The 23,887-nt window shown below is 43.6% G+C and overlaps 1 protein-coding gene across 3 annotated transcripts in view; it reads left to right on the forward strand.

Moving 5' to 3' along the window:
• The window catches only part of SLC35F3 (solute carrier family 35 member F3), a 162,086-nt gene that overhangs the window by 97,358 nt on the left and 40,841 nt on the right, over positions 1-23,887 (forward strand). For 2 of the 3 annotated variants that reach the window (XM_059841613.1, XM_059841615.1), the window contains exon 3: positions 18,735-19,059. In XM_059841613.1, the coding sequence (XP_059697596.1) occupies positions 18,735-19,059 (325 nt within the window). Of the gene's footprint in view, positions 1-3,381; positions 3,567-18,734; positions 19,060-23,887 lie in introns of those variants that run through there. The other variant, XM_059841614.1, reaches the window with a different exon arrangement.

The following is a 23,887-nucleotide window of genomic DNA, read 5'->3' on the forward strand; positions in this document are numbered from 1 at the left end:
GAAGGGTAGCCAACTCTAACAAAACTAGTTCCATCAAACTACAAAGTCTACAAATTCTTCAACCTGGGCAAATTCTGACTGCCTTATTCTGAATTTTTAATCTGACATTCTTTTTCACATTCATGCTCTTGATTTGTAATGAAAATCTGCATTCTCCAGTTTCCAAGGTTTGAGAGTTTCTCTCCACATTTGGAAGCTGTCCACAACCCAGACATCCACCAGTTTCTCCTCCATTGCCTCCTGAATACAGGAGTGGTGTTTTAAAGGTTAAAAAGCCATAAATTTGACTCGAAAATTTACCTTGTGTGAATCAATTTTGCATTGCTTATACTATAAGATGCTTATGGTAAATGAAATTAAATGTAATCCAGCAGTAAATGTGTCAAAGCCTGGGGAGGTGGGGATGCTGCAGCTACAGAAAGTAACAAACCTGCTGCCAAATGCAGAAGAGTCCCTGGAACACAGTCCTCAGGCACCCTAGTCTTCATTAAATAAACACAACATTTTTTTGTTGTTGTGATATGTGGCTGGTATTTTTATGCCAGTGTAAGACAGGGGCCTAGTGTGGATCTCAGGTGTAAGTGTGTGTGCCTGTAGGGGCAGCAAGAGAAACCAGAGACTGTTAAAATGGTCAGGGGTTGGAGCTGAGCAGAGCTGTATGTGAATCAGCTGTGCTTCACATATACATTGGGCAAAGGATTTCCAGCAGCCCACAAGAGGTTGGATGTCCTCTCCCACGGTTGAAATCAGCCTTAGTTGGATACTGAATGTCCTGAATGGCTTTGAAACCTTCTCAGGGTGACTAAACTGAACACTGAGGAGTGGAAGCTTGTGTGCTGTGGCAGTGCAAGGCATCATCAGAGGAGGAAGGAGCACAAGATGCCTCTTAGGTGTCGTGCAGCACCAGCTGCAGAGGGGCCAGCCAGCCACAGAACAGACTTACTGCCAATACACATTTGGAGTTCCGGGCTTAAATAAAACACTGTGAGCCTGAAATGTGTTAACAACTCTGCAAACCCTGAAATATTACATGTGGTTAAAGTAACATGTCATGCGAAGCCCCATTTTTTCTCTGTGGCTTTCTATGTGAGCAGCACCACCCTCCAAGTAAAAGAATGTAGTTACTGTGTCTTTCCTTTAACAAAGAAGACAGCATGAGCCTGTTAGAAGGAAAGAATATAAGTGCTCAGCAACAAAGACTTTTTAATGAATATACTTTTAATTCTTATGACCATCCTATTGATTACAAGTATAACCAGAAGAGAAGTCTGATTATCCTTAGGCAGCCATTTACTTTTGGGAAAAACTGATGACATTTGGATGTAAAATGCTGATTTAGTGTTTTCCTCCTTATATAGCAGAGGCTGAAATGATCCTGGAAGATCTGCTCAGAGCAGAAGCCAGACAGAGTTCTCCAGGTTCTGGTGTTACTTGTCACCTGAATCTAAGGGAGTCTCTTAAATTATGTGGCTGTATTTTAACTACCAGTGAGCCTGAAGTTTCTTCCCAAAGGCAGTGTAAAATAAGTTAATATTTTATAATGTGCTTTGAAATCCTCAGATAACAGGCACTGCAACATCGCAAAATATTTCATGGACAGAACCATCTGAGGTGAAATCTGCCTCTCTTTATGTAACTTCTTTCAATAACCAGAAACCAATTGGACTCTGATACTAAATAGTGCAATGAAACAAGATGGACCCATGGTTCTCAAATGCTTATGATCTGTAACATCCCAGGAAGCTGAATTGGTCAGACAATTCTACTAAAATGTCTTGTAAATACCCATGAAAACCAGTAATCATCATTTGACCAAGCTGATATTTTGTAGTCTTAGCAGTAAGCACATGCTGATTTTTTTCAGAAGAATCACTTTGAAAGCAGCCTAATTATATTTGTGAAAGGATCATCCCAAAGGTTGCACAGAAGAGGCATAGGAAGTGCAAAACACCCTGGAGCTTCATCAGACTGCAGATCAACCAGTGAGACCCACAGAAACTGAAAATGTGGCTCTGGCCCCTTGAGAAAGCTCGCCTCTTAAATATAAAGAACTTTCTAGCCAGCAGAAGTAAGGTGGTGTTTTCCCACGGTTTCCTGAAAAGTCTGTCAGGACTGATTTTCAATATCTACTATTTATGTAATCAAAGAATACTTTGGAATGTTTGTGGAGTATTGATGGCTGCCTGGTCTTGTTTGCAAAGTACACTCATTTTAATTTGACCAGATCTTAAGAAATGTTGAGTATTTGCGCTCTGTCTGCTGACGCAGCTCAGTTTGGAACCTGATAAATCTGCAGAGTATTTTCATATCCACAGAAAAAAATCACAAGGAGCAAAGGGTGCTAAGGTCACTGTGCTCAGCATCTTGTGAATTCTGGTGCTCTGCTTACAGTGATATAAATCTATTTCACATCTTTCATACTCATTCATTATGGTGAGTTCTCTCCTGAATCCACTTGCATTAAGTCTCATTAACTAATGCCAGTTAGATTTTTGTGCTCTGACAGAGGGGTAGCTCTATCACATGTTGTGGCATGTCATGATTTGGGATCCTAAAGTTATTGCTGAAAAAACCAAAAACGCCATAAAAGGTTGCTACATACAAGCAGCATCCAGTTGTGACAAATGACATTTTATTTAATGTGTGTGGATATGGACATACTTCGTTTTTTGCCTTATTGTGCCAAAAAGTAGTTGTTGGATTATGTTAGGAAAGCTGTAGAGTATGTTACTGCAGGTGTTGGAGTATTATTGGTGAATCCATGGAGTATCTCATCTTGGCTGCTGGGTCGAGTTTTGGTCTCCCTCCAAAAGGATACAGCAGGAACAGAAAGGCTGTGGCGAGGATGGCAGAAATTACTAAAGGCACGGATGAAAATTGACCCAGAATAGTGTCTGGACTTGAAGAAAAACAAAGGAGGGAAAATAGTGAGTAAATAATGAATTGGTTCGGAGAGTGTAAATTCTCCTTTTCCCTCAGACAGTGCTAAGAGAACTGAGCAGAGCGCGATGAGCCAGGAGCCCTTTCCGTGAGGTGCAGGAGCCCAGCGCCAGCAGCCACGGCCGGGGCCGGGATCGCGGCTCGCTCCGGGGATCCCTGGCGCACCGGCGGGAGCGGGAGCGGTGTCCGCAGCCGCATTACGGTCCCAGCTCCCTGCGACCTCCGCCGGAGCCGGACCGCGGGGCCGGCGCCGTCCGGGGGCTCCGCAGCGCCTCTCGCCGCGGCGTCCGGGCGCCTCCCCCGCCTCGACCCGGGGGGCGGCCCCGGGAGCCCTGGGGGCGGGCGGGGGGGGCCGTGCCGGTGACGTCGGGTTTGCAGCAGCCCCGAGCGGCAGCGGGCGGGCGGGCGAGCCCCAGCCCCCGCCGCCCGGTGCTGCGGCAGAGGGCGGCGGGCCGGGAGCCGAACCGGGGAGCGCCGCCGAAGAGGGCTCCGGCGGCGCCAGGATGTAGGCGCGGGGCGGCGGGGAGCTGCCGCCGGCGACGGGCTCGCCATGAAGAAGCATTCGGCCAGGGTGGCCCCGCTGAGCGCCTGCAACAGCCCTGTCCTCACCCTCACCAAAGTGGAAGGTAAACGACGTCGCTGCGAGCGGGACGAGGGTATCCCGGGGAGACCGAGTACCGCGACCGGGGATGCTCCGGGGCGACCGAGTGCGGTGCTGGGGCGATGCCCGGCGGCGGGGGACGGCGCGACTCGTGCGCGGGCGGTGGGAGCCCACGGGGCGCGCAGCTCCCCCGCCGCCGGGCATCGCCGGCGCTTACCCCTGTCCACCGCCCTGCTCAGCCCCGGGGCTTTCCTCGCCCTTACTCCAAAGGCAGAGCACCTCTCCTGACCTCCCCTCTGGACGCGGGAGCAGCCCCCAAACCCGTGGGCGAGTATCTGCCGTGCAGGACCCTTGGCAGGAGGGAAGGAAGATGCTCGGCAGATTTGTTCTCCCGATGTGAGGAACGCAGCCCCGTGTTCCAGCCATCTGTCCTCACCTCTGTTTGCCCATCCAGCTGCAAGGTAGCCGTGGAGTTGGAGTCTTGTGGCCAGGAGGGATATAAGAGCCAAAGAGCAGTGGGGACTGGCAGACCTCTAGGGACCACTGGGACCTTTGAAGACTTTCAGGGATCATGGCCAGGGACCTTGAAAAGGACACTGATGTGCTCAGAAGGGTTCCCTGGAGAAATCTGAGGGTGAGGAGCTGTTTTCTTGGGTAGAAACCTGTAAGCCTTGTCCTAGAGATGGAGGGATGAATGCAAAGGCAGGGTGCAGGTCTGGGAGAGGAGCCTGACTGAAGGATGGATACAGAGCTCTGTTCCTGAAGGAAGCGCAAAGGGAAAGTTGCTGATTTGGGGAATACCACTGGGGTATGTCGTTGGCTGAGAAAATGGTGTTGGTGAAAGAAAAAGGTTGGCCAGGGGGAATAGAAGGAGGAGAGGCAGAACAGGGATGAAAAGAGTGAGGCAAAGAGGAAGAAAAGCTAAAAAAAGGGAATGATTGAATGGCAAGACATAAAGTGTGAATGTGAGGCTCCAGAGAAAGCTCATGAAAAAGAAAAAACTAATACTGAAAAACTGAGAAATTAATAAAGGAAAAGAAAAAATGGTAGCAAAAGCTCTGTGGAACAGAAAGTGAGAAAATGCAGAAATGTGCAAGAGGAGAAAAGGAACTAAAAGCAGCAAGTAGGAGTGGAAAGTAAGGGGTACCTGAAGGTTCATATTTCAGTTCACAGAATAATCAGCTGTTGCATTCCCATAACATAAAAGCCACCTACTGCAGAGATAGGAAAAGGGATCCCAGTTTTCTGATGGAAAGAGCAGGCCTGATCTTCACTACACTATAATTAGAATTTAAAAAGCCCTTGGAGTTGACCCCATGCACAGTAGAGTGTTTCTCTCGAGGTTTGCATTGGAGGCTCCTCTGGGCTAGGAGCTCGCCTCCCTTTCTTTTGGTGCACCGCACAAGCTTTATGAATCATAAATAATAATAACCTACCAGGTTCCAGCTTTGAAATGTGGGTCATCTCATTCCTCTTTTACCAGTTCAAATACAGTTTATTACCTACCTTATATAGAAACAAAGGGAGAGCAATCTTCACTGTGCCATAAAATTGAATCCTTTCAAGCATTTCCATGTCTGCTCTGCATAACAGGTCTCAGATACCCTATTGCTGCCCACCAGGGACTTTGTTGACCTAGTTGGACTTCTCCTTCTTTACTTCAGATTCCTTTTTCCTTTACCATCAGTGGCAAAAATCTAAATTGCCTTGATGGTGTATGATAGGGCCTGGAGTTTCTTTCCTTCTCTTTAATGAAACAGACTGGCTCCGTTTGAGAGCTTTCTTTTCCAAACCAATTGACAGCATTTTCTTTCAGGCTAACATTGACTAATTTTGCCAGCTGGTGTTAAAGCCATATTAAAAAAAAAATGTAGTTATAGGCAAAAATAAAGTGAGACAGCTGGCACACTGTGGACTGCTGACTTCCCTTGGCCTGGCTGCCGTACCTCTGGCAAAGATTTGCCTTCCTCTGGTAGTCCAAGTCCATTGCAAAGGCATAGACAATGCTAAGAGCAAGACAACAAAAACTTTCATCTGCTTCACAGTTATGATTATTTTCTCCCCTATCAAGCACCATCAAAGCGTTTCAAGGATCTTTGGCAGAACCACTAGGAATATGTTTCATTCTGGGATGGTTAGCCAAGAGGAGCCTTTCATTGATATGCATTGCTGTAAAGCCCTCCAGCATTCCTTGTATTTTCCTGCCAGTGCAGTGACTTCTTTGCTTTAAAAGGAAGATAAGGACTTGGTGCGTTCAGAAGCGTGACTGCCATTTCCAATTATTTCGGAGATTGAATCATCAGTATGCTCAGAGCCTGCTGTACCAGCACTTTTAAAGACAACTGTGTCTACATTGCTCAGGCAGGCAGTAACCATACCATGTGTTTTCTGTGCCTGGTACCATTGTACACCCTTCATATTTTGAGAAATATATGCTTGGGGCCTGATTTGTGCTTTTTCTTCCTTCTGTTGTTGTTTTCTCACCAATTCCTGTCCACACTGCAGTGGCATTCCTCTCAGACCAGCCAATTGACTGGTTTCACCCTATCTGTACAGGAAAGCACAGTGTGCTTTGAGGACTGACTTCTCTTCCCTGGGCAGGTAAATATCTCCATTCTTGCTCTGCATCTTAAGATCTTCCAGAGACAGGTAACATCAGCTTTGACAAAGAAATGCAGAACAATCATCACACCAGAGAAAACACATCCCCCACTTCATTAGCCCCTACTAGGAGCTGCTTATTCCCAGGCTTTCAGCACCAAGGAAATGCTATTGCAGCCTCCCCTATAGCACATTTCCTCTGCACTGTTCTGTCAGGAATGAGTGACTGGTGATATTCCTAGTTTCTTATAAAAAAGATATCTCTCTGCTATCAGTTATTGCACATAAACATCTAAACTGAGTTGCTGTGGAACCAGAGGAACCACATGTTCAGTTGGAGTAACCCTGCCTGCTTTGCTGGAGTTGCAGGGAACTTGTATAAGTATGAATGAGAAATAAATTTGGCCTTTAGTATATTTGCATGCCTGCAGGGAATTCATCACAAGCGTATCAACACTGTAATCGCTTTAATAATAAATCTTTTTCACTTCTTTAGCAAGCACAAACTAAAGATCCCAAGCACAGCAAAAACTTCCATGAGTAGCAGTTGGCATCTTTAAGAGAAGAGATTCTTATTATCCTCATTTTGCAGATGGAGCAGCTGAGAAACTGCAGAATGAAGCAACTTGCCTAAAAACAAGCAGCACATCTTTTGACAGAGCAGGCAAGAAAAGACCAACAGCAGATAGGAATGGACGCCCAAACTTTCTACACATATCTTTGTGGCCATGAGAGGGCCGTGAATGGATGCAACAGGGGCCAGAGAAGCTTTAGTTTACTGAAATCAGTGACTAAAGCTTCCTTTTCAGAAAATAAGCTCAAATGCTGCATAGATACATTTCTGAATAGATACTGTGTAACTATTAGCAGCATTCTGCTAGTGGTATCCAAAGGTTTTGGTAGACAGGCAATGCTTGTACGACTGAGCACTAGGGCAGGCTGTGTGAACATCTCACCCAGGACTTCACACCTGTAGAAGCAAGATTTGGTGGCCACTGGTCTTTTTTCCTACGAAAGCCATACATGGCAGACCTATGCAGTGCTCATGCATCCTAGAAAACAGAAGCAGCTGGTGAGCAAGAGAGGCTGGTGTTTTGGGGGCTCAGCCAGGGCTGTGGGTTTGGGTGTGCTCACCCACTGAAGCAGCCTTGGCAAGGAATTTGTCTTGGGTTGTGCATGGAGTACTTAACTTTGAAAGTGTTCTCTTTTGCCCAGGCAGCCTCTCTGCACAGGGGACAGCATTCGGTGTGAGCAGTCAGGACACCTTAACCTACCTGGTTCTTGCTCCTTAGCTATGGCAGCAGTTTTGTCCTTCTCCTGACCAGAACTGGTGAAGGTGATGGTGGCAAATTCACATGGACGCAGGTTTTGGTTTTGCTGTGTGTCTGCTTCTCCTTTGGACCTACCAGCATGCACCCCATTACTGCAGGATAATGTCACTTACTCAGCTGACAGAAAAGCAGTACCTTCTGCTGTGGGTACTGAGTGTTAAATACACATGGACAGTAATTACTCTCTGGCTTTGGCCCAGGGCAGCTTTTGCCCAATTTTTGTATTCCTTGCAGTATTTTCAGTTAGTACAACAGCATATTTGAGCAGATAGCCAAGATCTTGTTCCAAAGGCGTGAGGAGTTTCTTGTTGCATAACACCTGGCTCACTTCCCAAATGGCACCATGCTTTCTTAGGCTTTAAGCAGCGTCAAAATGAGCTGCTCTTAGCTGTGCTATCCTACTCACTGGGGAGTCCCTCTAGCTTATCTTTGATCATGTCCCCCCGGTTATTTCGTCTACTATCTCGCCTGTGCAAACTCATGAGTTATAGGTTTGGAGGTGACTCATTACTTCTGCACTGTGTCCCCTCCTCAAATGATACAAAGATAAAATAAGATCATTTTGATGTTACTAAACTAATGCCAGAGCAGGAGTTTGAATGCATCACAAAGCAGAAAGAGAGGTTATTAAAGATTTATCTAAGCTTCCTTACTTTAGTGGCTGAAATGAGACAGTATGTACACACAATGGACAAACAGTAGTTTCACTTACAGTGGTGGAACTTAGGAATGACAGCATCCATTGGATCATCTTCTCAGTCCTTCCGTGGATTGCAGACCATTACATTTCACCCACTTATCCCTAAATGAAGTAAGGTCCATTTTGTAGTCATCTTGAATCAATTTAGGCATTTGCTTTCAAAAAATAAGCAGATTACTAATCCACCTATTTAATTATAGGCTTCTCCCATGAGAAGTTGGAACAAGAACCAGTAAAAAATAAATATGAAGTCACCAGAATGCATTATTCACTGTCTCCTGTATTTTAATTTTATAAATCTTGTAAAAGGAATTTTGTCCTTCTTTCCTGATGGCTGACAATCGTAAACAGTAGGATTTTTAGCTCAGTGTAAGAGCCAGAGTTCCAAAAAGACTCCTAGTTCAACATAAAAGTCTAAGTTAGCTCAACATGTATTCCCCAGCAATTTCCCAGCAACAAGGCTCATACATAGGATTATTTATGTTGTTGCTTTCCTAGCACATTATACTCAGTACAGCACTTTCACTTATGTAGTAAGCAGCTCTCTCCACTTGGCTGGAGCACCACTGCCAACCTTGAGTCCACAGCCTAGTTAATCTTTGTTAATTATAAACTGTGAGATGCACTGCAGACCTGGATAGCATCCTGCAGAAGCAGGAATTTGGCCAATGAAAAGTAGGTTCACTTTGTAGTCTTCACTGAGCTTTGCTGACAGCCACTGCGGCATAAGATCAAAGACAACAGGAAACAGGCAAAGGTGTTTTCAGCAGTGCAGAGCTGGCTTGCCTCCGGGCAGAGTTGCCCACCATCTATTGGAGAAACCAGGTCCCCAATTTCCCATGTTAGCTGCCTGGTTCCAAACATGTGGATCTCCTCTATCTGGACATAATGCAGGGGTATACAGCCTGGAAATTTTTTGAGCCCTACTCAAGGCATGAATTTTGACACCAAGATCAAGCACCCTTTGGTTATGCAAAAGTTGTATGTTGGCTCTTCTGGAAGTATTAGGTATGCATTTAGTTCAGTTTCACTACTTCTGACCCTAAACCCAAACAAGTGTGAACCCTGGAAGTCTTGTCATTCAGTCATGAAAAGTACAAAAGTGAGGAGGTAAGAGCTCGAAATGCCTTTTCCACAATCACCTCAAATTCCCTAGCACAACTCTCAGTAAGGGTAAGATTTAATTTGTGACTGAAAAAGGCATGAGTCTCTCTTCTGTAGCTGACTGAAACAAGTGAGGAATGGTGGGTTGCAAAAGCCTTTCTACTGCAAAGAGGATGAGGCAATATCAGAGAGAAAATAGAAACTAGAATTTTTGCGTGCAATGTATTTTCGCATGGAGTTACACTGAGTACCTCCGTGCCCACATGGGCCTAGCCAAACCTGCCTTTTTTTAAAGGAGACTCAGCTTTTGATGAGTTTGCTGCTGAGAGGTGAGGAAGCATCTCTTCTTCCTCCCAGGACATCACTGAGGAAATCATGTGGGGACTTCTGTGGGTATATGTGCATTACTCTAACCACTGCGAGCACGCTCAAGTCCTTGTCAAGTCCCACTAGTATCTAGTTATTGGTTGACAGAGAACAGATGCTCCAGCTATCTGGATCTGAACTTAGGAGCTAAGAAGAGCATTGTGTTTGAGGTTCAATGGCAGGTTAAACCATTAGCTTCTAGGAGAAAAATCAGGTGGAGTTGGAATTCACTATGGAAGAAACCAATGGGCCACAACAGTCTTCTGTCTAAAACTGTGCTTACTTGAAAGCCAGGCAGCTCTGAGTTTTTGAAAGCTCCTCAAGAGTGAAAGAACATTGTCTTGTTTTTGATAAAGTGTAGTCAGCAGAGCCTCCCCAGTTAGCATGAATTCACTTATCTCCCTGTATATATGCACTGATATAAATGTGCTCTTTATATTAGTATGTAAGTAATTGAATTCCCTTGGAGATAAAACTATTACTCAAGAAAGACATGTAGCACTCAAATGCCTGGATAATTATTACAGTAGCTTCCTGCAGAGAATCCAGACTGGTTTTTTACCATCTCTCAACCCTTTGTTCAGTCTGAAATTTGAACGGACTGATCAAAATTTGCCCAGAATACAGTTTTGCTCATGTCTGATTTTTGTTCTAATAGCAGTTCTGCTTCCATAACCCCTCAAAGTAAGTGGTGAAACTCCCAGTGACCTCGCCAGGTAACTCACTCTAAGATTCAATCCAATTTTTATTCAAGAATGGAATGCAGAACAATATCAAGAACACGTAACTTATAATCAGGGTTACTCCTTGCACGTGGTTACTTTCCAGTCCCACAATACTGCTACTGTAAAAAGCACCCAGTATCTTCCATTTTCACTGTGGATTCTGGTCATGAATTCGGGTTAATAATAAGAAGGACAGTATTTAGGGGAACTCCTCACCTCATAAAATTCAAAGTAGAATATCATAATCAGGCCAGTTCGAATGCAGCACTTTTAATGGAATTTCAAGGCAGTTGCCTCTGAAGATGAATTAAATGGATTAAAGTCCAAATTGCTGCAGTGTGAAGTTGATAACTTTTCAGTCCTCTTTATATATGACTAACAGGAATTAGAATATGTATTTTGCAGAAAGCCTTGCTGGCACATTTGACAGAGGCAGAAGGGCATATGTATGCTAGGGAGGAGAATTTGGCATGTCTTCAAAAATACGTGGAGATTATTTAATTCCAGCTCTTAGTAAGTTTAGATATAATATTTAGCACAGGATAAAACAGGAATTAATATATATTAACCATCAGTGATAAAACCCACTATATCTGTGATTTATACTTCAGGATATGAGAATACCCGCTACAAGAAATTTAGGCCTGTTTGATACAAATCAAGCTATATGGATGATCTGGTGACATCAGTAATATGGGACAGATTTCCACAGATGAGAATCACCTTGATTGTCAATGAACCAAAAGTCCTATTTTCTACCCTGCTGAAATTAAAGTGAGAGGATCAGACAAGTTTGAATAGCCTGCGTAGATTATTGTAACACTTTAATAATTAGTTAATTTATACTAAGAATTTCAATAGCAGAATAGGGTCTGAACTCAGAATGCTTTTTTCTTTGTTTCAGTTTTTGTTCATGCAATTTTACCTATTTTCATATACCTACATCCCTTATTCTGCAGCCTCAAGCAAATTCAAACCTTCTGACCTAATAGGGTAATACCCTAGGTTTGTTCTTTAAAATAATTCTGTTGTGGACTTTAAAACTATTCTCTGTATTAATTTATACTAAATTTAGTAATTCTATTTCATGATCAAATTAAGTAAAATTATTTTTATCTTATACTGTAAGAGCAAAGTATTTAAAGAAAGCACTTTAAACTTTTCTCAAATAGCATCTGAAAAATCTATTTGTGCAATGCTGTGTTGACCAAATATTCTAATTTAAAAACCGATTTAATAAGGTTTTACGGGGTTTTGTCATTTTTCTATTGTGATACATTAATTGATATTCAATAAAAAATAGAGCACTGATCTTCTAGACCTTCAGCCCTGACCACGGTTGGAAAACTGGGGAACTGTGAGCAAACCCAAAGTCATTCTAGTGCTGTTACAGTCCCACACACCAGCCACCCACAGGGACTCACAGCTTTCCTGTAGGAATCCAGGAGCAGCTTCCTCAAAAATCCCACGCAGCTGCCATATGGGCCTGACCAGATGTCCATCAGGTCCTGCCTCCAGCTTGGTGGAATTGAACAAGAACATGTATTTCCTAGCCATTCATCTCTCACAGTGTGGGTGTGCTGAGAGCTGCATCTTGCCCAGATGTAGAAAAATATTTTTTTCTGCTTTGTTCCTAGTATTTTTGGCAGTGATTTTGTTTTTTTTCACTTCTCTTGAGCACTGAGTTGCCCTTTTCTATGGAGCATCCTGTGAAGAGCTCATAATCCCTGGTGGCCAGAGCCCGTCACCGAGCGTGCAGCGTGTGGGTTTGTTTACTCCCACTGCACCTCTTTTTCAGCACACTTCTCCATCTGCCGAGGTGTGACCCAGTCACATTGTCTCTCATCCCTGCAGCTGGCCACTGCCCGCCCTTGCTGACCTGTCTGGCTTCACATCATTAGGAAACTTTGTCACCTTGTGGCTCACTCCCGTGGTGAGGTAGCTGGTTAATGGTGCAGCTCCCGCTGCAAACCTCTGCAGAGCTTTGGCCGCTGCTCCCATTGCTGTGTATACTCCTCATTGGTTCCCTGGTCTGTACTGAGCCTTTTAGCCATTCCAGCACTTTCCCTGTCTGCCCATTTTCTGTAAGGCTCTTTGGATTTTTTCAGGATCCTATTCAAAACCTGGAAGGGGTATCTGCACCTCCTTTACTGATGTGCTTGTTGACCACTGTCAGAGAGCACTGGTGAGGCTGCAGGATGAATCATCCTGTCTGCCCAGTACATAATGCTGTCCTTTATGCTGTCTAAGATGTCCATCCTAACTATTGCTCACTCTCCTTAGCACTTACCACTCTGTTTCAAAGCTGAGTTGGCAGGTAAGTGGCTGAAACCTTTCCTTCAAAAACTGGAGGTGGAGTGTGTGCCCCTCTTCAGTAGCTCAGTCATAGAGCAGCCTTCCACCCCTCTGCTAGGAGCAGGAAATCCATCTGCCAAAGACAGTGTCCACAGGCCCTCCAAGGCCAGGAGAACCCAGCTAGCAGCAAAACTGGCTGGCTCAGAATAGAAAACATCCTTACTTATTAGGAAAGCATAAATTCAAGAGGTCATTTGCCCAGAGGAGAAAAAGTGAGGCCCTAGCCTTGTTCCAGTGACTACTTTAAATACAGAATGGAGATATTTCTTGGAGATGACTCCTAAGATGAGAGACGGGAACTCTCAAATGTGTCTTTGAATCCTGACAGAGTCTGGGTGTAAGAGAGGCGCATGGGTGTTAGAAGTCCTGGTCCTTTGGCATGCCCAGGAACAGATTCTTTGGCATCTGATGGGCTCTAGTGGGATTGTTAGGAGGTTACAGCTGCTACAAGCAGCTTTGGCAAAGCTAGAGCTAATTTGGAAAATGAGGGAATGTCCCTTGATGCAGAAGTTGGTCTGTACGTGCTCTCATTACAACTGTGCAGGAAGGTTGATATATGGAGATTACTGGCTTCAGAAACGAAATATTAGCAGTTTCTCAAAACCAGACACCAGGATGACCTGTGAAAGGAGAGGCCATCACTGACAATGGCACAAGAAAGCTGCACTAGGTACTGGGTGGTCTGCCAGGCAAAAAGTGGGTCCCTGAGACCTCGCTCTTTCACCTGACTGACTGCAAACAAAATGTCTGGGCAACAGATCTGAACAAATATCAACATTTCAGGTTTAAACAGCTACAGTGGTAATTAGAGATGTAAATCACTCCGTGAATTTGGTATTTCATCTTCACAGGATGATGCCTCAGCTGGTTTTTAACGGCTTAGTTCAAAAATCTTGAACACCTAAATAGTGCACGGTTAGTGTGGTAGGAACAGGGTAAAAACTGTGGTAGGCAGGAAGGGGATAAAAACAAAATTTGAGGAGTTTGTGAGTCTGCTACTGAGGCAAATAATATTGGGTATCCAGGAGACCACCATGAGAAGCCATCCTGTGTCTTCTCAGGTGTGTTGGCACTAATTGTCTCCCACTGATCCCTCCACGTAGTAAATACTGGGTGAAGAAGTCGCACAGCATTCAAGGCTGTGAGAATATGCCTTGGTAGTATCTGGCCCTGATGCCTCTGCATAGATTTCTAGAGCTCTAACCATGCTGAGGATCAGGCACTGTCTCACAGGACCTCCCTCAGCTCCTTCTCCCCTCTTTATAAGCGTATATTTTTGCAAGCTTTACAGGCTTGTTCTGCGCAATGCTCAAGCAGTTACAAAACATTTGACAGGCTGGCAAAATGGAAATGCCTTCAGGATATCTCATTTATAACTGTCAGAAAGACCTGTGAGGGTTGTTCTTTCTTATCAGAACTTTTTTCCAGAAGCCTGATTTAGAAGAACCGTTTAAGAATATGCTTACTTTACATTCCTAGCCTGGGGAACCTGGAAGAGTTGAGCATTATCATTAGGTACATGTTTTGTCCCTAGCAGGCAGGACCTTAGTCTGTAAGGGTCACTTTCTCATTCTGAAGGGTTGGAAAGGGCACCCAGCATTTGTGTAATGCTTCCTTCCCTGATTTGCTGACTAGCTGACAGCTGCTAAAGCAGGTCATTGATGACAGCTAAATATGTTCCTGTGCACTGCACAGCTCTGAGTCCCCCAGTGCTGTCTGTGGTGGCTTTACCCTCTGTTCCTGACAGCAGTGGTGTAGAGGTGGGACTCATCTCACCCAGCTTCAGACACCCACACCAGAGACACCTACTTCCAGCTTGTCGCCCCAGACTGTTTGGAGCTGGTGGAGAGAAACAAGCACTCAGAGGGAGTGATTCATCTGGCTCGTTTTAATCATCCACTTTAGGAGGAGATAAATCGTGCTATGGAAATGTCTTTTTTCTGTCTACTAACTATGCCGAAAGTGTAAATCACTGTCTCAGATACACAAGTCGGCATGGCAGATGTCTCAAACTAAGATGAGTGCCACCCTTGGTTTTTATCAGTATTGTATTTTTAATACACACATTTAGGTACAGTGTGGTCCTACACTAAGCCCATAGCTGTCTTTCTGTGCACAGGAGTCTTAAGATTCTTGTACAGACTTTAGAAGAGGCCTGGACAGCCTATTTAAAGGTGTTACTTTTAATGGTTTAAAGGTGCAGTGCTTTTCCATGCCTCCTTTGCTTCATGGCCTTTGGCTGGGTCTGTGGACTAAATAGCTTGGGTGTAGATGGCCCCTGCTACAGGTATCCAAAGTCACCTGAGGGGGTCTTAGCCATAGTAGAAGAAACAGAAGGACATCTGTTTTCTGAGACAAATGGCATTGGCAGTAGCTTTGGAAATTATTTCCTTCCTTTGTTTCTGAATGCCATGGGACAGAGGTTGGACTGAAAGGGAGGGAGGAGAAATGGTTCCCTTTGAGATTTATGAAAAGGAAAATGCACAAGCAAGAGGGACAATGAAAAACCAAGATGAGTGAAAGGAAGATAGGCATTTTTCCTCTACCTCACTATCTTAATTTGTTCTTTTGGGGGATACTGTAGCATACAGAGCAGTTTGCTGCAGGAAGCAGTGGAAAAAACCCATTAAAAGCCTGCAGAACTAAAATTCTTCAATGTCCTGCCTCATTGATTCTAAAACATTTTACCATCTTTAAATTCATGTGCATTCTGTTGCCATCTGACTCTTGTGCAGTGCGAGAGAGAGAGAAGCTTTTCAGCCACATGTGGATTTAGTGTCACCCCATCTGTGCACCTGTGGTTTGGGTGAGGAAAATGTCCCCAGGAGAGACACAGGGACTAGACAAGGCAAACTACAGCTCTGGATTTTGTGTTTGCCAGCTGGCAGGCAAGAGCCCTCCACAGTAAATGAGAGGATGAGACCACATGATTGTATATCATCTGTAGGGTCCACCATCTCCAAAGAAAATCTGGTTTTTGGGGGCAGATTATCCTTCAGGTATCCTTCAGGTCAGTGGTGCATCCACTGGAAAAGTCTGTGCCCCTTTGGCATCTTACCCTCCAGCAGCACAAGCAATCAGGAGGACACAATAAGGTTTCACAGACAGATACTACAGATACTGATAGATATTACAAATCTCAGCTTGTAGCTGTTAATCATCAGACAGTGATTTTTACTCCTATCTTCATGAAATCCATTGTGCCTGGGATAAGTTTTTAGTCCCTCCAGTCTGTAGATGCATCAAAAGAATGAACATCCCTAGAAAGTTAACCTTTCAGGTGCAAGTTTATTTTAGAAGTTATGCATACAGTATTGTCTATTGCTGAAAGCAAATGTTTCTGTTGGTGTGTTTAAAACAAAATTAAAGATACCTGGACAAGTAATTTTGCCTACGAAGCAGAGAAAATATCAGTAACTTCAGCTTTAGGGAGCAATTGCTGTGGAGCAGAGTAGAAGGCAGTGATATTCATGCAGGCTGTCGAGATGAGCTGCTGACTCTTGTGTACGTGCACAGCACAGTGGGGACCTGGGCAGGTGGCTTCAGCCCTTTGTGGGGGGAAGATCTTCACCACAGTGTCTGCACTGGGCTGTCTGTCAGCACTGTGTTACCAGATGTTGAGTGTCTGGTACATCAGACAGTTGTGATTGATTCTGTTTTTAGGGAAAAATAACACAGCTTCAGTGTTGTGATTCAGAGCACCTACTTGTCTTAAAATCTCATATACCTAGTGGCTTTAGGCACGTTCCCTAGTGTTAAATATCTTCAGCAGGAGTGCTTTAAATCCTGGTTTCCTGTTTCCCCGGGGAGTAACTGTGAAAGATGCAAATTGCAGATACCCCACTGGCTGTCTCAAGAAGGAGGACCATTTTTTTCTACCACTCCAAGTAGTTTCAAAAACATAAACTCTGAGTGAAGTTGCCTTGACACAGAGGCACAAACTCTTAAGCTCTCGTTTGGCATGCTGGCTTCCTGAATTGTTTTTTTCTGCAGAAACCCAGTGGTCAAAGGGAAGAAGGGTGCTGGAGTTTGTTAGGGTGTGTGAAGTGTTTGGTATTGCAGTGACAATGCCCGGAAGAAAATCTTGAGTGGAAAGGAAAAATTTGGTAATCATTCTAGGACTTGTGTGGTGGACAGCAAAGAGGGCTCTAGCAAATGCCCATTACATGGTGAAGTTAAAAGAAATGAGTATACCCTTGATTAGCATAAACTGAACCCTGGTACTGGTCTGTGCAGCAAGTGAGGCAAGAAGCATTAGCTACAAGCAATGTGTCACCAAGAAAATACGTCAGAATTACTTTGAACGAGCTGAGCGTTCACAGGCAGTCTGGTTTTCAATTCAAACATTTGGCAGGTGGCTTGTAACCTTTCCATTATGTGTTTAATACAAGGTCATATTAACTTTGGACAAGTCATTGGCTTGCTGGTGCATCTCTTGTTATGTAGGAGGCTGCCCACACAATCTTCTATTGAAAACTGAAATAAGTGGAGAGATCAGATCTCTGGAAGCTACACAAAAAGGCTAGATGTTTATATCTTTGCTGCTGTACATTCTTTTTAGATATCAGGCCATCAAACAGAGGCCACAATCCTTCTTCCTATAAAATACAGCTTTACCAGGCAACCTAATGGTACTTTTAGCTCAGATCATGTGTTTCTTATCTGTAGGGAGATAACTAAATAGTTGTTTCTATAGAAAGAAACATTTTCCTTCATAATGTATTAGGTCATATAAATACAAATTTAGGTTAGCTTGAAATAAGAGATTCTCCATTCCACATATAAATTCACACCAGTATAAGGAAGGATTTTTCGGTTTTTTTATGTGGACCTCACTTAGTCTGCCTTGAATATTTATAAATGTTTGGAAATGATACAGTCTTTCATTGTCCTCGCTTTACTTATGTGTTTTCACCTTTCAATGCACGCAGTAAATTCTGGACAGTTTTGAAGTTGTAGATTCCAGAATTTCAATATGAACTACTGTGACTTCCTGCTTTAGGTGAATGGACCAGCTAAACTGCAGTCAGCCTCTTAGAGAAATCACTGCTGAGTGTTGTGTGTGGGTGACTGACAACTTCAGCAGATGTTCAATGAGGTGAATTAAAGGCAGGTAGAAGGCCCTGAAGGCAGTGACCTGCTGCTGAGGTCTGCCAGCATGTTTTGATCTCTCTGAGAACTCAACCAGCTAACCTTTCCTTGTTCCTTCACAAGCTGGATACATTATCGACTGACAGCTGTAGGATAGCAGGGCTTTAACAATTCATGTTTGAGGGTTGAAAGGGCAAGGTTTTTAGGTGAAAAATTTCCAGCAGTGTGCCAGGCTTAGTTATAATGGGGCAAAGCTCCAGTCCAGTCTTTGTGCAGGACTCGAACTAAAAAAAGTTAGGCTTGCCAGGTCAGAGATGGACTTCAGGGCAGGCAGCAGGTGGTTTGGTCTAGTTTTTGCTATCTGGCTACAGCCACAGGAGACCTGTTTTTCCAGGGATCACTGAAGTGCCTGGTGATCCAATTCAGTATTAATCATGCCATTTATGTTGCAGTGATTTTTCTTAACTTCAAGATTAAATATGTTGCCCTCCTTCTCTTTTAAGAAACACCATATTCCATAAACTGGCTATTTCTGCATTTTCCGAGACAATAACTATTTCAAGTGTTGTTATAATTCCCTTTGCTGCTTTATCAAACTCAATACCACATTTTTCATTCATTTACACACCCTAACAGCACGAGTTTAAGTGGTGTGTTAAGCCTTTCTATGTACATCAAAGCAACGTGTAATTTTCACTTCCATTTTACCCAAGGCTTCTAAATCTAGAGGCGATAATTGTTATTTGCCTTCTAATTATGCCTCAGTTCAACCAGAGGCTTTGCAATGATCTAAAAACAAAGGACATTTTGTGGCAGGATCCGGTGGGTTCCTTTGCACCTGACTTCAGACAGGCCTAAGATTTGAAAGCTAAAATGCAGGATGGATTTCCTTAGTAAGCCATGTGTTTTCTTCTCCTCAGGGGATGAGCGCTCCCGGGAGTCTCCAGCCCCAGCCGAAGCCCAGATGCAAGCTGGGGCGGAAGGCAGTGGAAGGGTGAGCCGCTGCTGCTGGAAATGTTCCGTGACGCAACTCAAGAAGATTTTCTGGGGTGTGGCCGTGGTCCTGGGTGTCTGCTCCTCTTGGTCGGGCTCAACCCAGCTAGCAAAACTGACCTTTAAGAAATTCGATGCACCCTTCACTCTAACGTGGTTTGCAACAAACTGGAACTTTTTATTCTTTCCTTTGTATTATCTTGGACATGTTTTTAAGTCAGCTGAAAAGCAGTCTCCAAAGCAAAGATACAGGTATGGCAGCTTTTGTTTTTAATCCCGTGGCTCTTGCATGCTGCTCTGCATTTCACAGTCATTTTGTTCAAATCAGTCAGTTACATCAAACCTGTGTTTGCTTTCCTCTCCAGGTTTGTTGAAGGATGGTCTGAGTTCATTGTGTGTCCTGTGTTAGGTGCTGTTATTGTTCCTAATATAATTCCACTTCAGCAGTAGGAAATCCAGATTTATTTCCAACGCATGCAAGTCATGCTACAAAAGTCTGCATTTTCTGCAATTATTTATCCAGAGTTTTCTGCAAACATTTTTTTTTTAAATTAATATTTCTTTCCCCTACCCACAGCTGACTTCTGTGTCAGTCTTTGAGTAAGCTAAGTAAGCTTTTCTTTTGCAAGCTGAGGACTAGAGCAGAGCCTTGAATAGCTGAGTGAAAAGTCCTGCAGTATTTTCCTGGCACTACGCCCTTGACATCAAAGGCCAAGCTGTGATCCCAGTTAAACTTGAGCTGTTGTGTTTATTTCCGGGAGGAAGCGCAGTCATAACCAAAGGCAGCACTTTGTCTTCAGCACACCTTGTCTTCATAGCGAGCCAAACCCACAGAGCCTCTCATGGAAAGCCCTGAGTGCCCGTCCTCCCGGAGAGGCTGAGGATGCTTGTGCTGCTTGAAGGACTGCCTCTCCCTGAGCACTCCCTCAGCTCTGCTCTGCTCATTTTGGCCTGAGAGGTGTCTGGGACAGATGGGATGACTCAGCCATCAAGATGTCCCATGTTAGAGAGCTTCCCTGATACGTGGAAGGATGTGAACAACCTTTTCCCTTCTGTTACACAGTGGGGCTCATAGACTTTTAATGAAGTAGCTCAGAAAAGTAAACAGCAAGAAGTACACATTTCTCAGCTCCCAGCTGCGCAGCAGCAAGGTGGAAACTTACTACAAGAAAAATCTAAGAAACCAGATTACTCAGGAAATGCTCTACCTCAGATGACTAGGGTTAAGAAATTTTACTGCTTAGCCATCATTACAGTTTCTTTGTCTTTTAAATAATGTGGGAGCTGCAGATAATGGATATGACCATTCATTGCAGGTTCCAGAGCAGGATCCAGAGTTCTAAAGGCATTTTCATAAGTGCCATGTTTCCTGAGCTTCAGTCTTCAGATTGTATTTGTTCACAGCAAATACAGAGATGAGAATGGAGGTTACAGAAAGCTACAGCTTAATCTAAAACCAGCAACAAATACTAGCCTAAAAGCAAATACCTTTTTGCTTCTTTGGTTTTAAGTATTTTTCTTCCCAGCTGCTCTCAGATAATGTTTTAAATACCGCTGAATTCTGGGGTGAGCTGTTGTGGTTTGCCAGATCCCTGGGTTTAAAAACCCAGAGCACTGTACTCATTGCTGCAGTAAATTGATACAGTTGGTAGTTTCATGTCTTTCATTAATTAAATGAGGGCTGAATGGAAGAGCAGGTGCAAGCCCTGCAGCCTGTTTGGGATGCAGGGGGACATCATTAGCAGTAGGCTTGCCCAGGCTGTATAAAGAATGTGTGTTTGTGTGTCTGACAAGCAGATGGAATAGGTTCAACTTAGAGAGGTTTTTCTGGGTGTCAGGGAAGATGTGTGCCTTTGGAGATGCAGCTGTGGCTCCCAGCTTTGCTGCAGATTTGTTCTGTGGTTTGGAGCAAGTCACTGCAGACTTCTGATTTCATTGTCCTCCCTATTGTTTTGGAGGAGCCTTCAGGGAGGAGGGAGGACTCCTCCTTGCCATGTGTTTACACAGTGTCTGCCTCAGCATGTCCCCTATCCCCACTGAGGCCTTTTGGTGGTGCTGCACCAAGAATTACTGTGAAATTATTTACTGTTCACCTGCTTGCTCCATTACAGCTGAGACGTCACATGTGTATATGTCAGAGCATTACAGTCCAGCCTCCCCTCCTAATTATTCCTTTTTTTCCCCATGTTATATATGTGTGCAAACATAGAGAAAGAGATACACACGGACTTTGCCGCTCCATGTGAGGCATCACCATCTTCAGGAGAGCTTGTGGTCCAGGCATGGTTGGACACATTAGGGAGGTATTTCACAGACTTCTGGGTAGTTAAAAGAAGACAATTCTGACCTAGAACTGTAAAGAAATTGGCATAATCACTTTCTACTTCTTTTATCCTTTACTTTCATCTATATTTTACATCTTATCTGAGCTCACTGGCAGGAATTTGGAACAAGATAAGTTAAAAGGCAATAGTGGGAAAAGGTGGAAATATGATGTCTAAGTCACCTTAGCAGTGAAGTAAGAAAGGAAGGGGCTCTCAGATCTTCCCTACACAGGCTGCTAAAATCCACAGGTACCTGATGCTTTTTGGCAGCAAAGCTCCCCCAGGACACCTGCCCATCCACATCAGCAGGACTGGGCTGCTCAGCCACCCCTCGCCCTGGCACAGGCAGTGCTTTCACACTGCCCTTTCCTGAGGGCACCAGAGGCAGCACGTGTCCTTTGGGTACCTCTCTATACAATTAGAGGGCATGGAAAAAACAGCAGCCACCAGGAAAAATACACATAAAGGGGGATCATAAAATGTAGCAACAGTGAAGAGATGTATAGTCCTTTCTGCATAGATGATATGGTTTATTACAGTTTTTAAATTCATGCTGTATTATACCTGTATGTATGCTATGCTGTAAATATATGAATTTTTATGTTTTGTAGTCTCACAAGAAGAACATACCTGTCATGGACATAAACCAGTTTTTAGCTGGTTTATGACAGAAAACCAGATTTTTTTTCCCTTTTTATAGCATGTGTAATAGAAGTAGATTTGCCACCAAAATTTTGTAGTGACACATTGAATGTTAGAGCAGGTTTATTCAGTTTCTTTATCAGATTTTGAGTATTAGGCCACAATGTGAAGTATTAAGGACTTATGATTGAACCATATTGCATGGTAAGGAACTTGCTGGTTTAGCTGAAGTAGACTATCAACGTGTGCACACCGTGGGGAGAGAGTCTCTCTTCATAGCAAACCAGAACTCATGCATTCGCTTCCAGCTGCTCTACACTCCCTGAGCAGCTCCATCAAATGCTGCCAGGGTTCTGCCTAAGTGTAGACTGCTCAGGGAGAACTTCTCCCATGGTTGCCACCAAGGATGTAGTGGTGCAGGACTGCATGCATGGAAGTGGTACAGAAAGCTCTGGAAGGCCACGGAAGAGCATGCCAGCATCACTCTCCTAGTTCTTGTGCAAGTGCTCACTAGCTTTAAATAAAATTACTGTAACTAAATTATTATTCATTTCAACCATTGTCCAGTCCAGAAATAACACATGTAATGATTTGTGCACCTAATGCATAATTTAAGAGTACTTCATACTTTTTGCTTCCAAACTGCTTTATAAAATGACACATTTAATCTGATGAGCTATCCTCCATCATACCTACATTATTAATTTATGACGTAACATAAATTAAAAGCACTAGGGCTTAAAACTCCCTGGCTACATGAAAGATTAAATTAAAATCTCTGCAAGATATTGCTTAGCTTTGTGTATCTCTAGGCAGAAAACATGCCTTTTATAAAGATTCACCCTCTGTGTTCCAGCTAGGAGGAATCATAGAGGGGTTTGTTCATATTTTAGAAAAAATACCTCAGAAAGCTTGTTTATTTTGATGGTATAGTCTTACCTAATGACTTTTTTGAGAAGGAAAGGAAAGGACTTGCAGGAATGATTAGCTGGATTGTTTATTTATTTATAATTTAGATCTTGATTTTTTATTTCATAAAGATTTAGGACTAAAGAAAACACCAGAAGCTAGAGCTAAATCTCTTCTGAAACACTGAATGCACCTGATGTGTTGGGTGAATGAAAGAATCATCACAGTGCAGCCCCTGCCCTGATCTGCAACCATATTTGAACATGTTTTAGAATGTTCTTTTCACCAATTCAGAGTTTTGTCTCTATATCACCCCCAAATTATCTGCTACTCATCCTCCAGAATTTGAAGCTTTTTCTTTGCAAATACAGAAGAGGTTACAGGTAACACTGAAGTTCTGTTGTGTCTTTGAAACTGAATCAAAATACTGGTGCAGCAATGGTAGAGGACGAGCATAGTAGATCTCACTTATTTTATATACCAACATATTGAGTACACAAAAGTCACTTTTGATCTATGTGTCCATGGGCTCAGAATCGTGATTTAGTTCTTCAGGGGTCACAGAGTTTCAGTGCCATAGCTTCACTTGAGGTCCAGGAGAATGTGGGCCAGTTTCTAAATGTATTTCACAGGTATTTCTGCTATGATAGAAGAGATGAGACTGCAGCCATCAGCCTCAAGGAGTACAAGGAGCTGAGTCCATTAGTTTGATCCTGACCCATATGAAGTGCAATTCACTGCACCATGGGTACTGCCCTCCTTTTCTGCAGCAGGCACAGAACCCCACTGCTAACCAAACCCCTGGCCATGATGCAGCTCAAAGGGGAAAGAAGGTCAGAGCCATTTGGCATGACTGGATGCTGTTTTACTATCGATTTTTCAGTGGTTTGTGTTCGTGAGTCTCTCTTACCCAGCAACATTAAAATGTTGCAGTGTGGTTAACTTTTGGCATCCTGCTGATTTATATTACTACTTAGTGGGAGCTTCGCCACCAGAGCAGACAACATTAAGAGAGTCATAAATAAGCAGTGGAGGCATCAAGACATGACAAATCCAAGTGTTTTTAGCAAATGTCATCCAATGAAGCATGTTTTCTTTCAAAAAACTTCAGTTTATAAACTCTATTTGTCTAATTCAGAACATTATCCTTAAAATAATACCTATTTACTTTGTGCTCCTCAAAATAAAATCACTTTACATTTCAA

This window comes from Haemorhous mexicanus, chromosome 3, assembly GCF_027477595.1.
Source record: "Haemorhous mexicanus isolate bHaeMex1 chromosome 3, bHaeMex1.pri, whole genome shotgun sequence".
NCBI lineage: Eukaryota > Metazoa > Chordata > Aves > Passeriformes > Fringillidae > Haemorhous > Haemorhous mexicanus.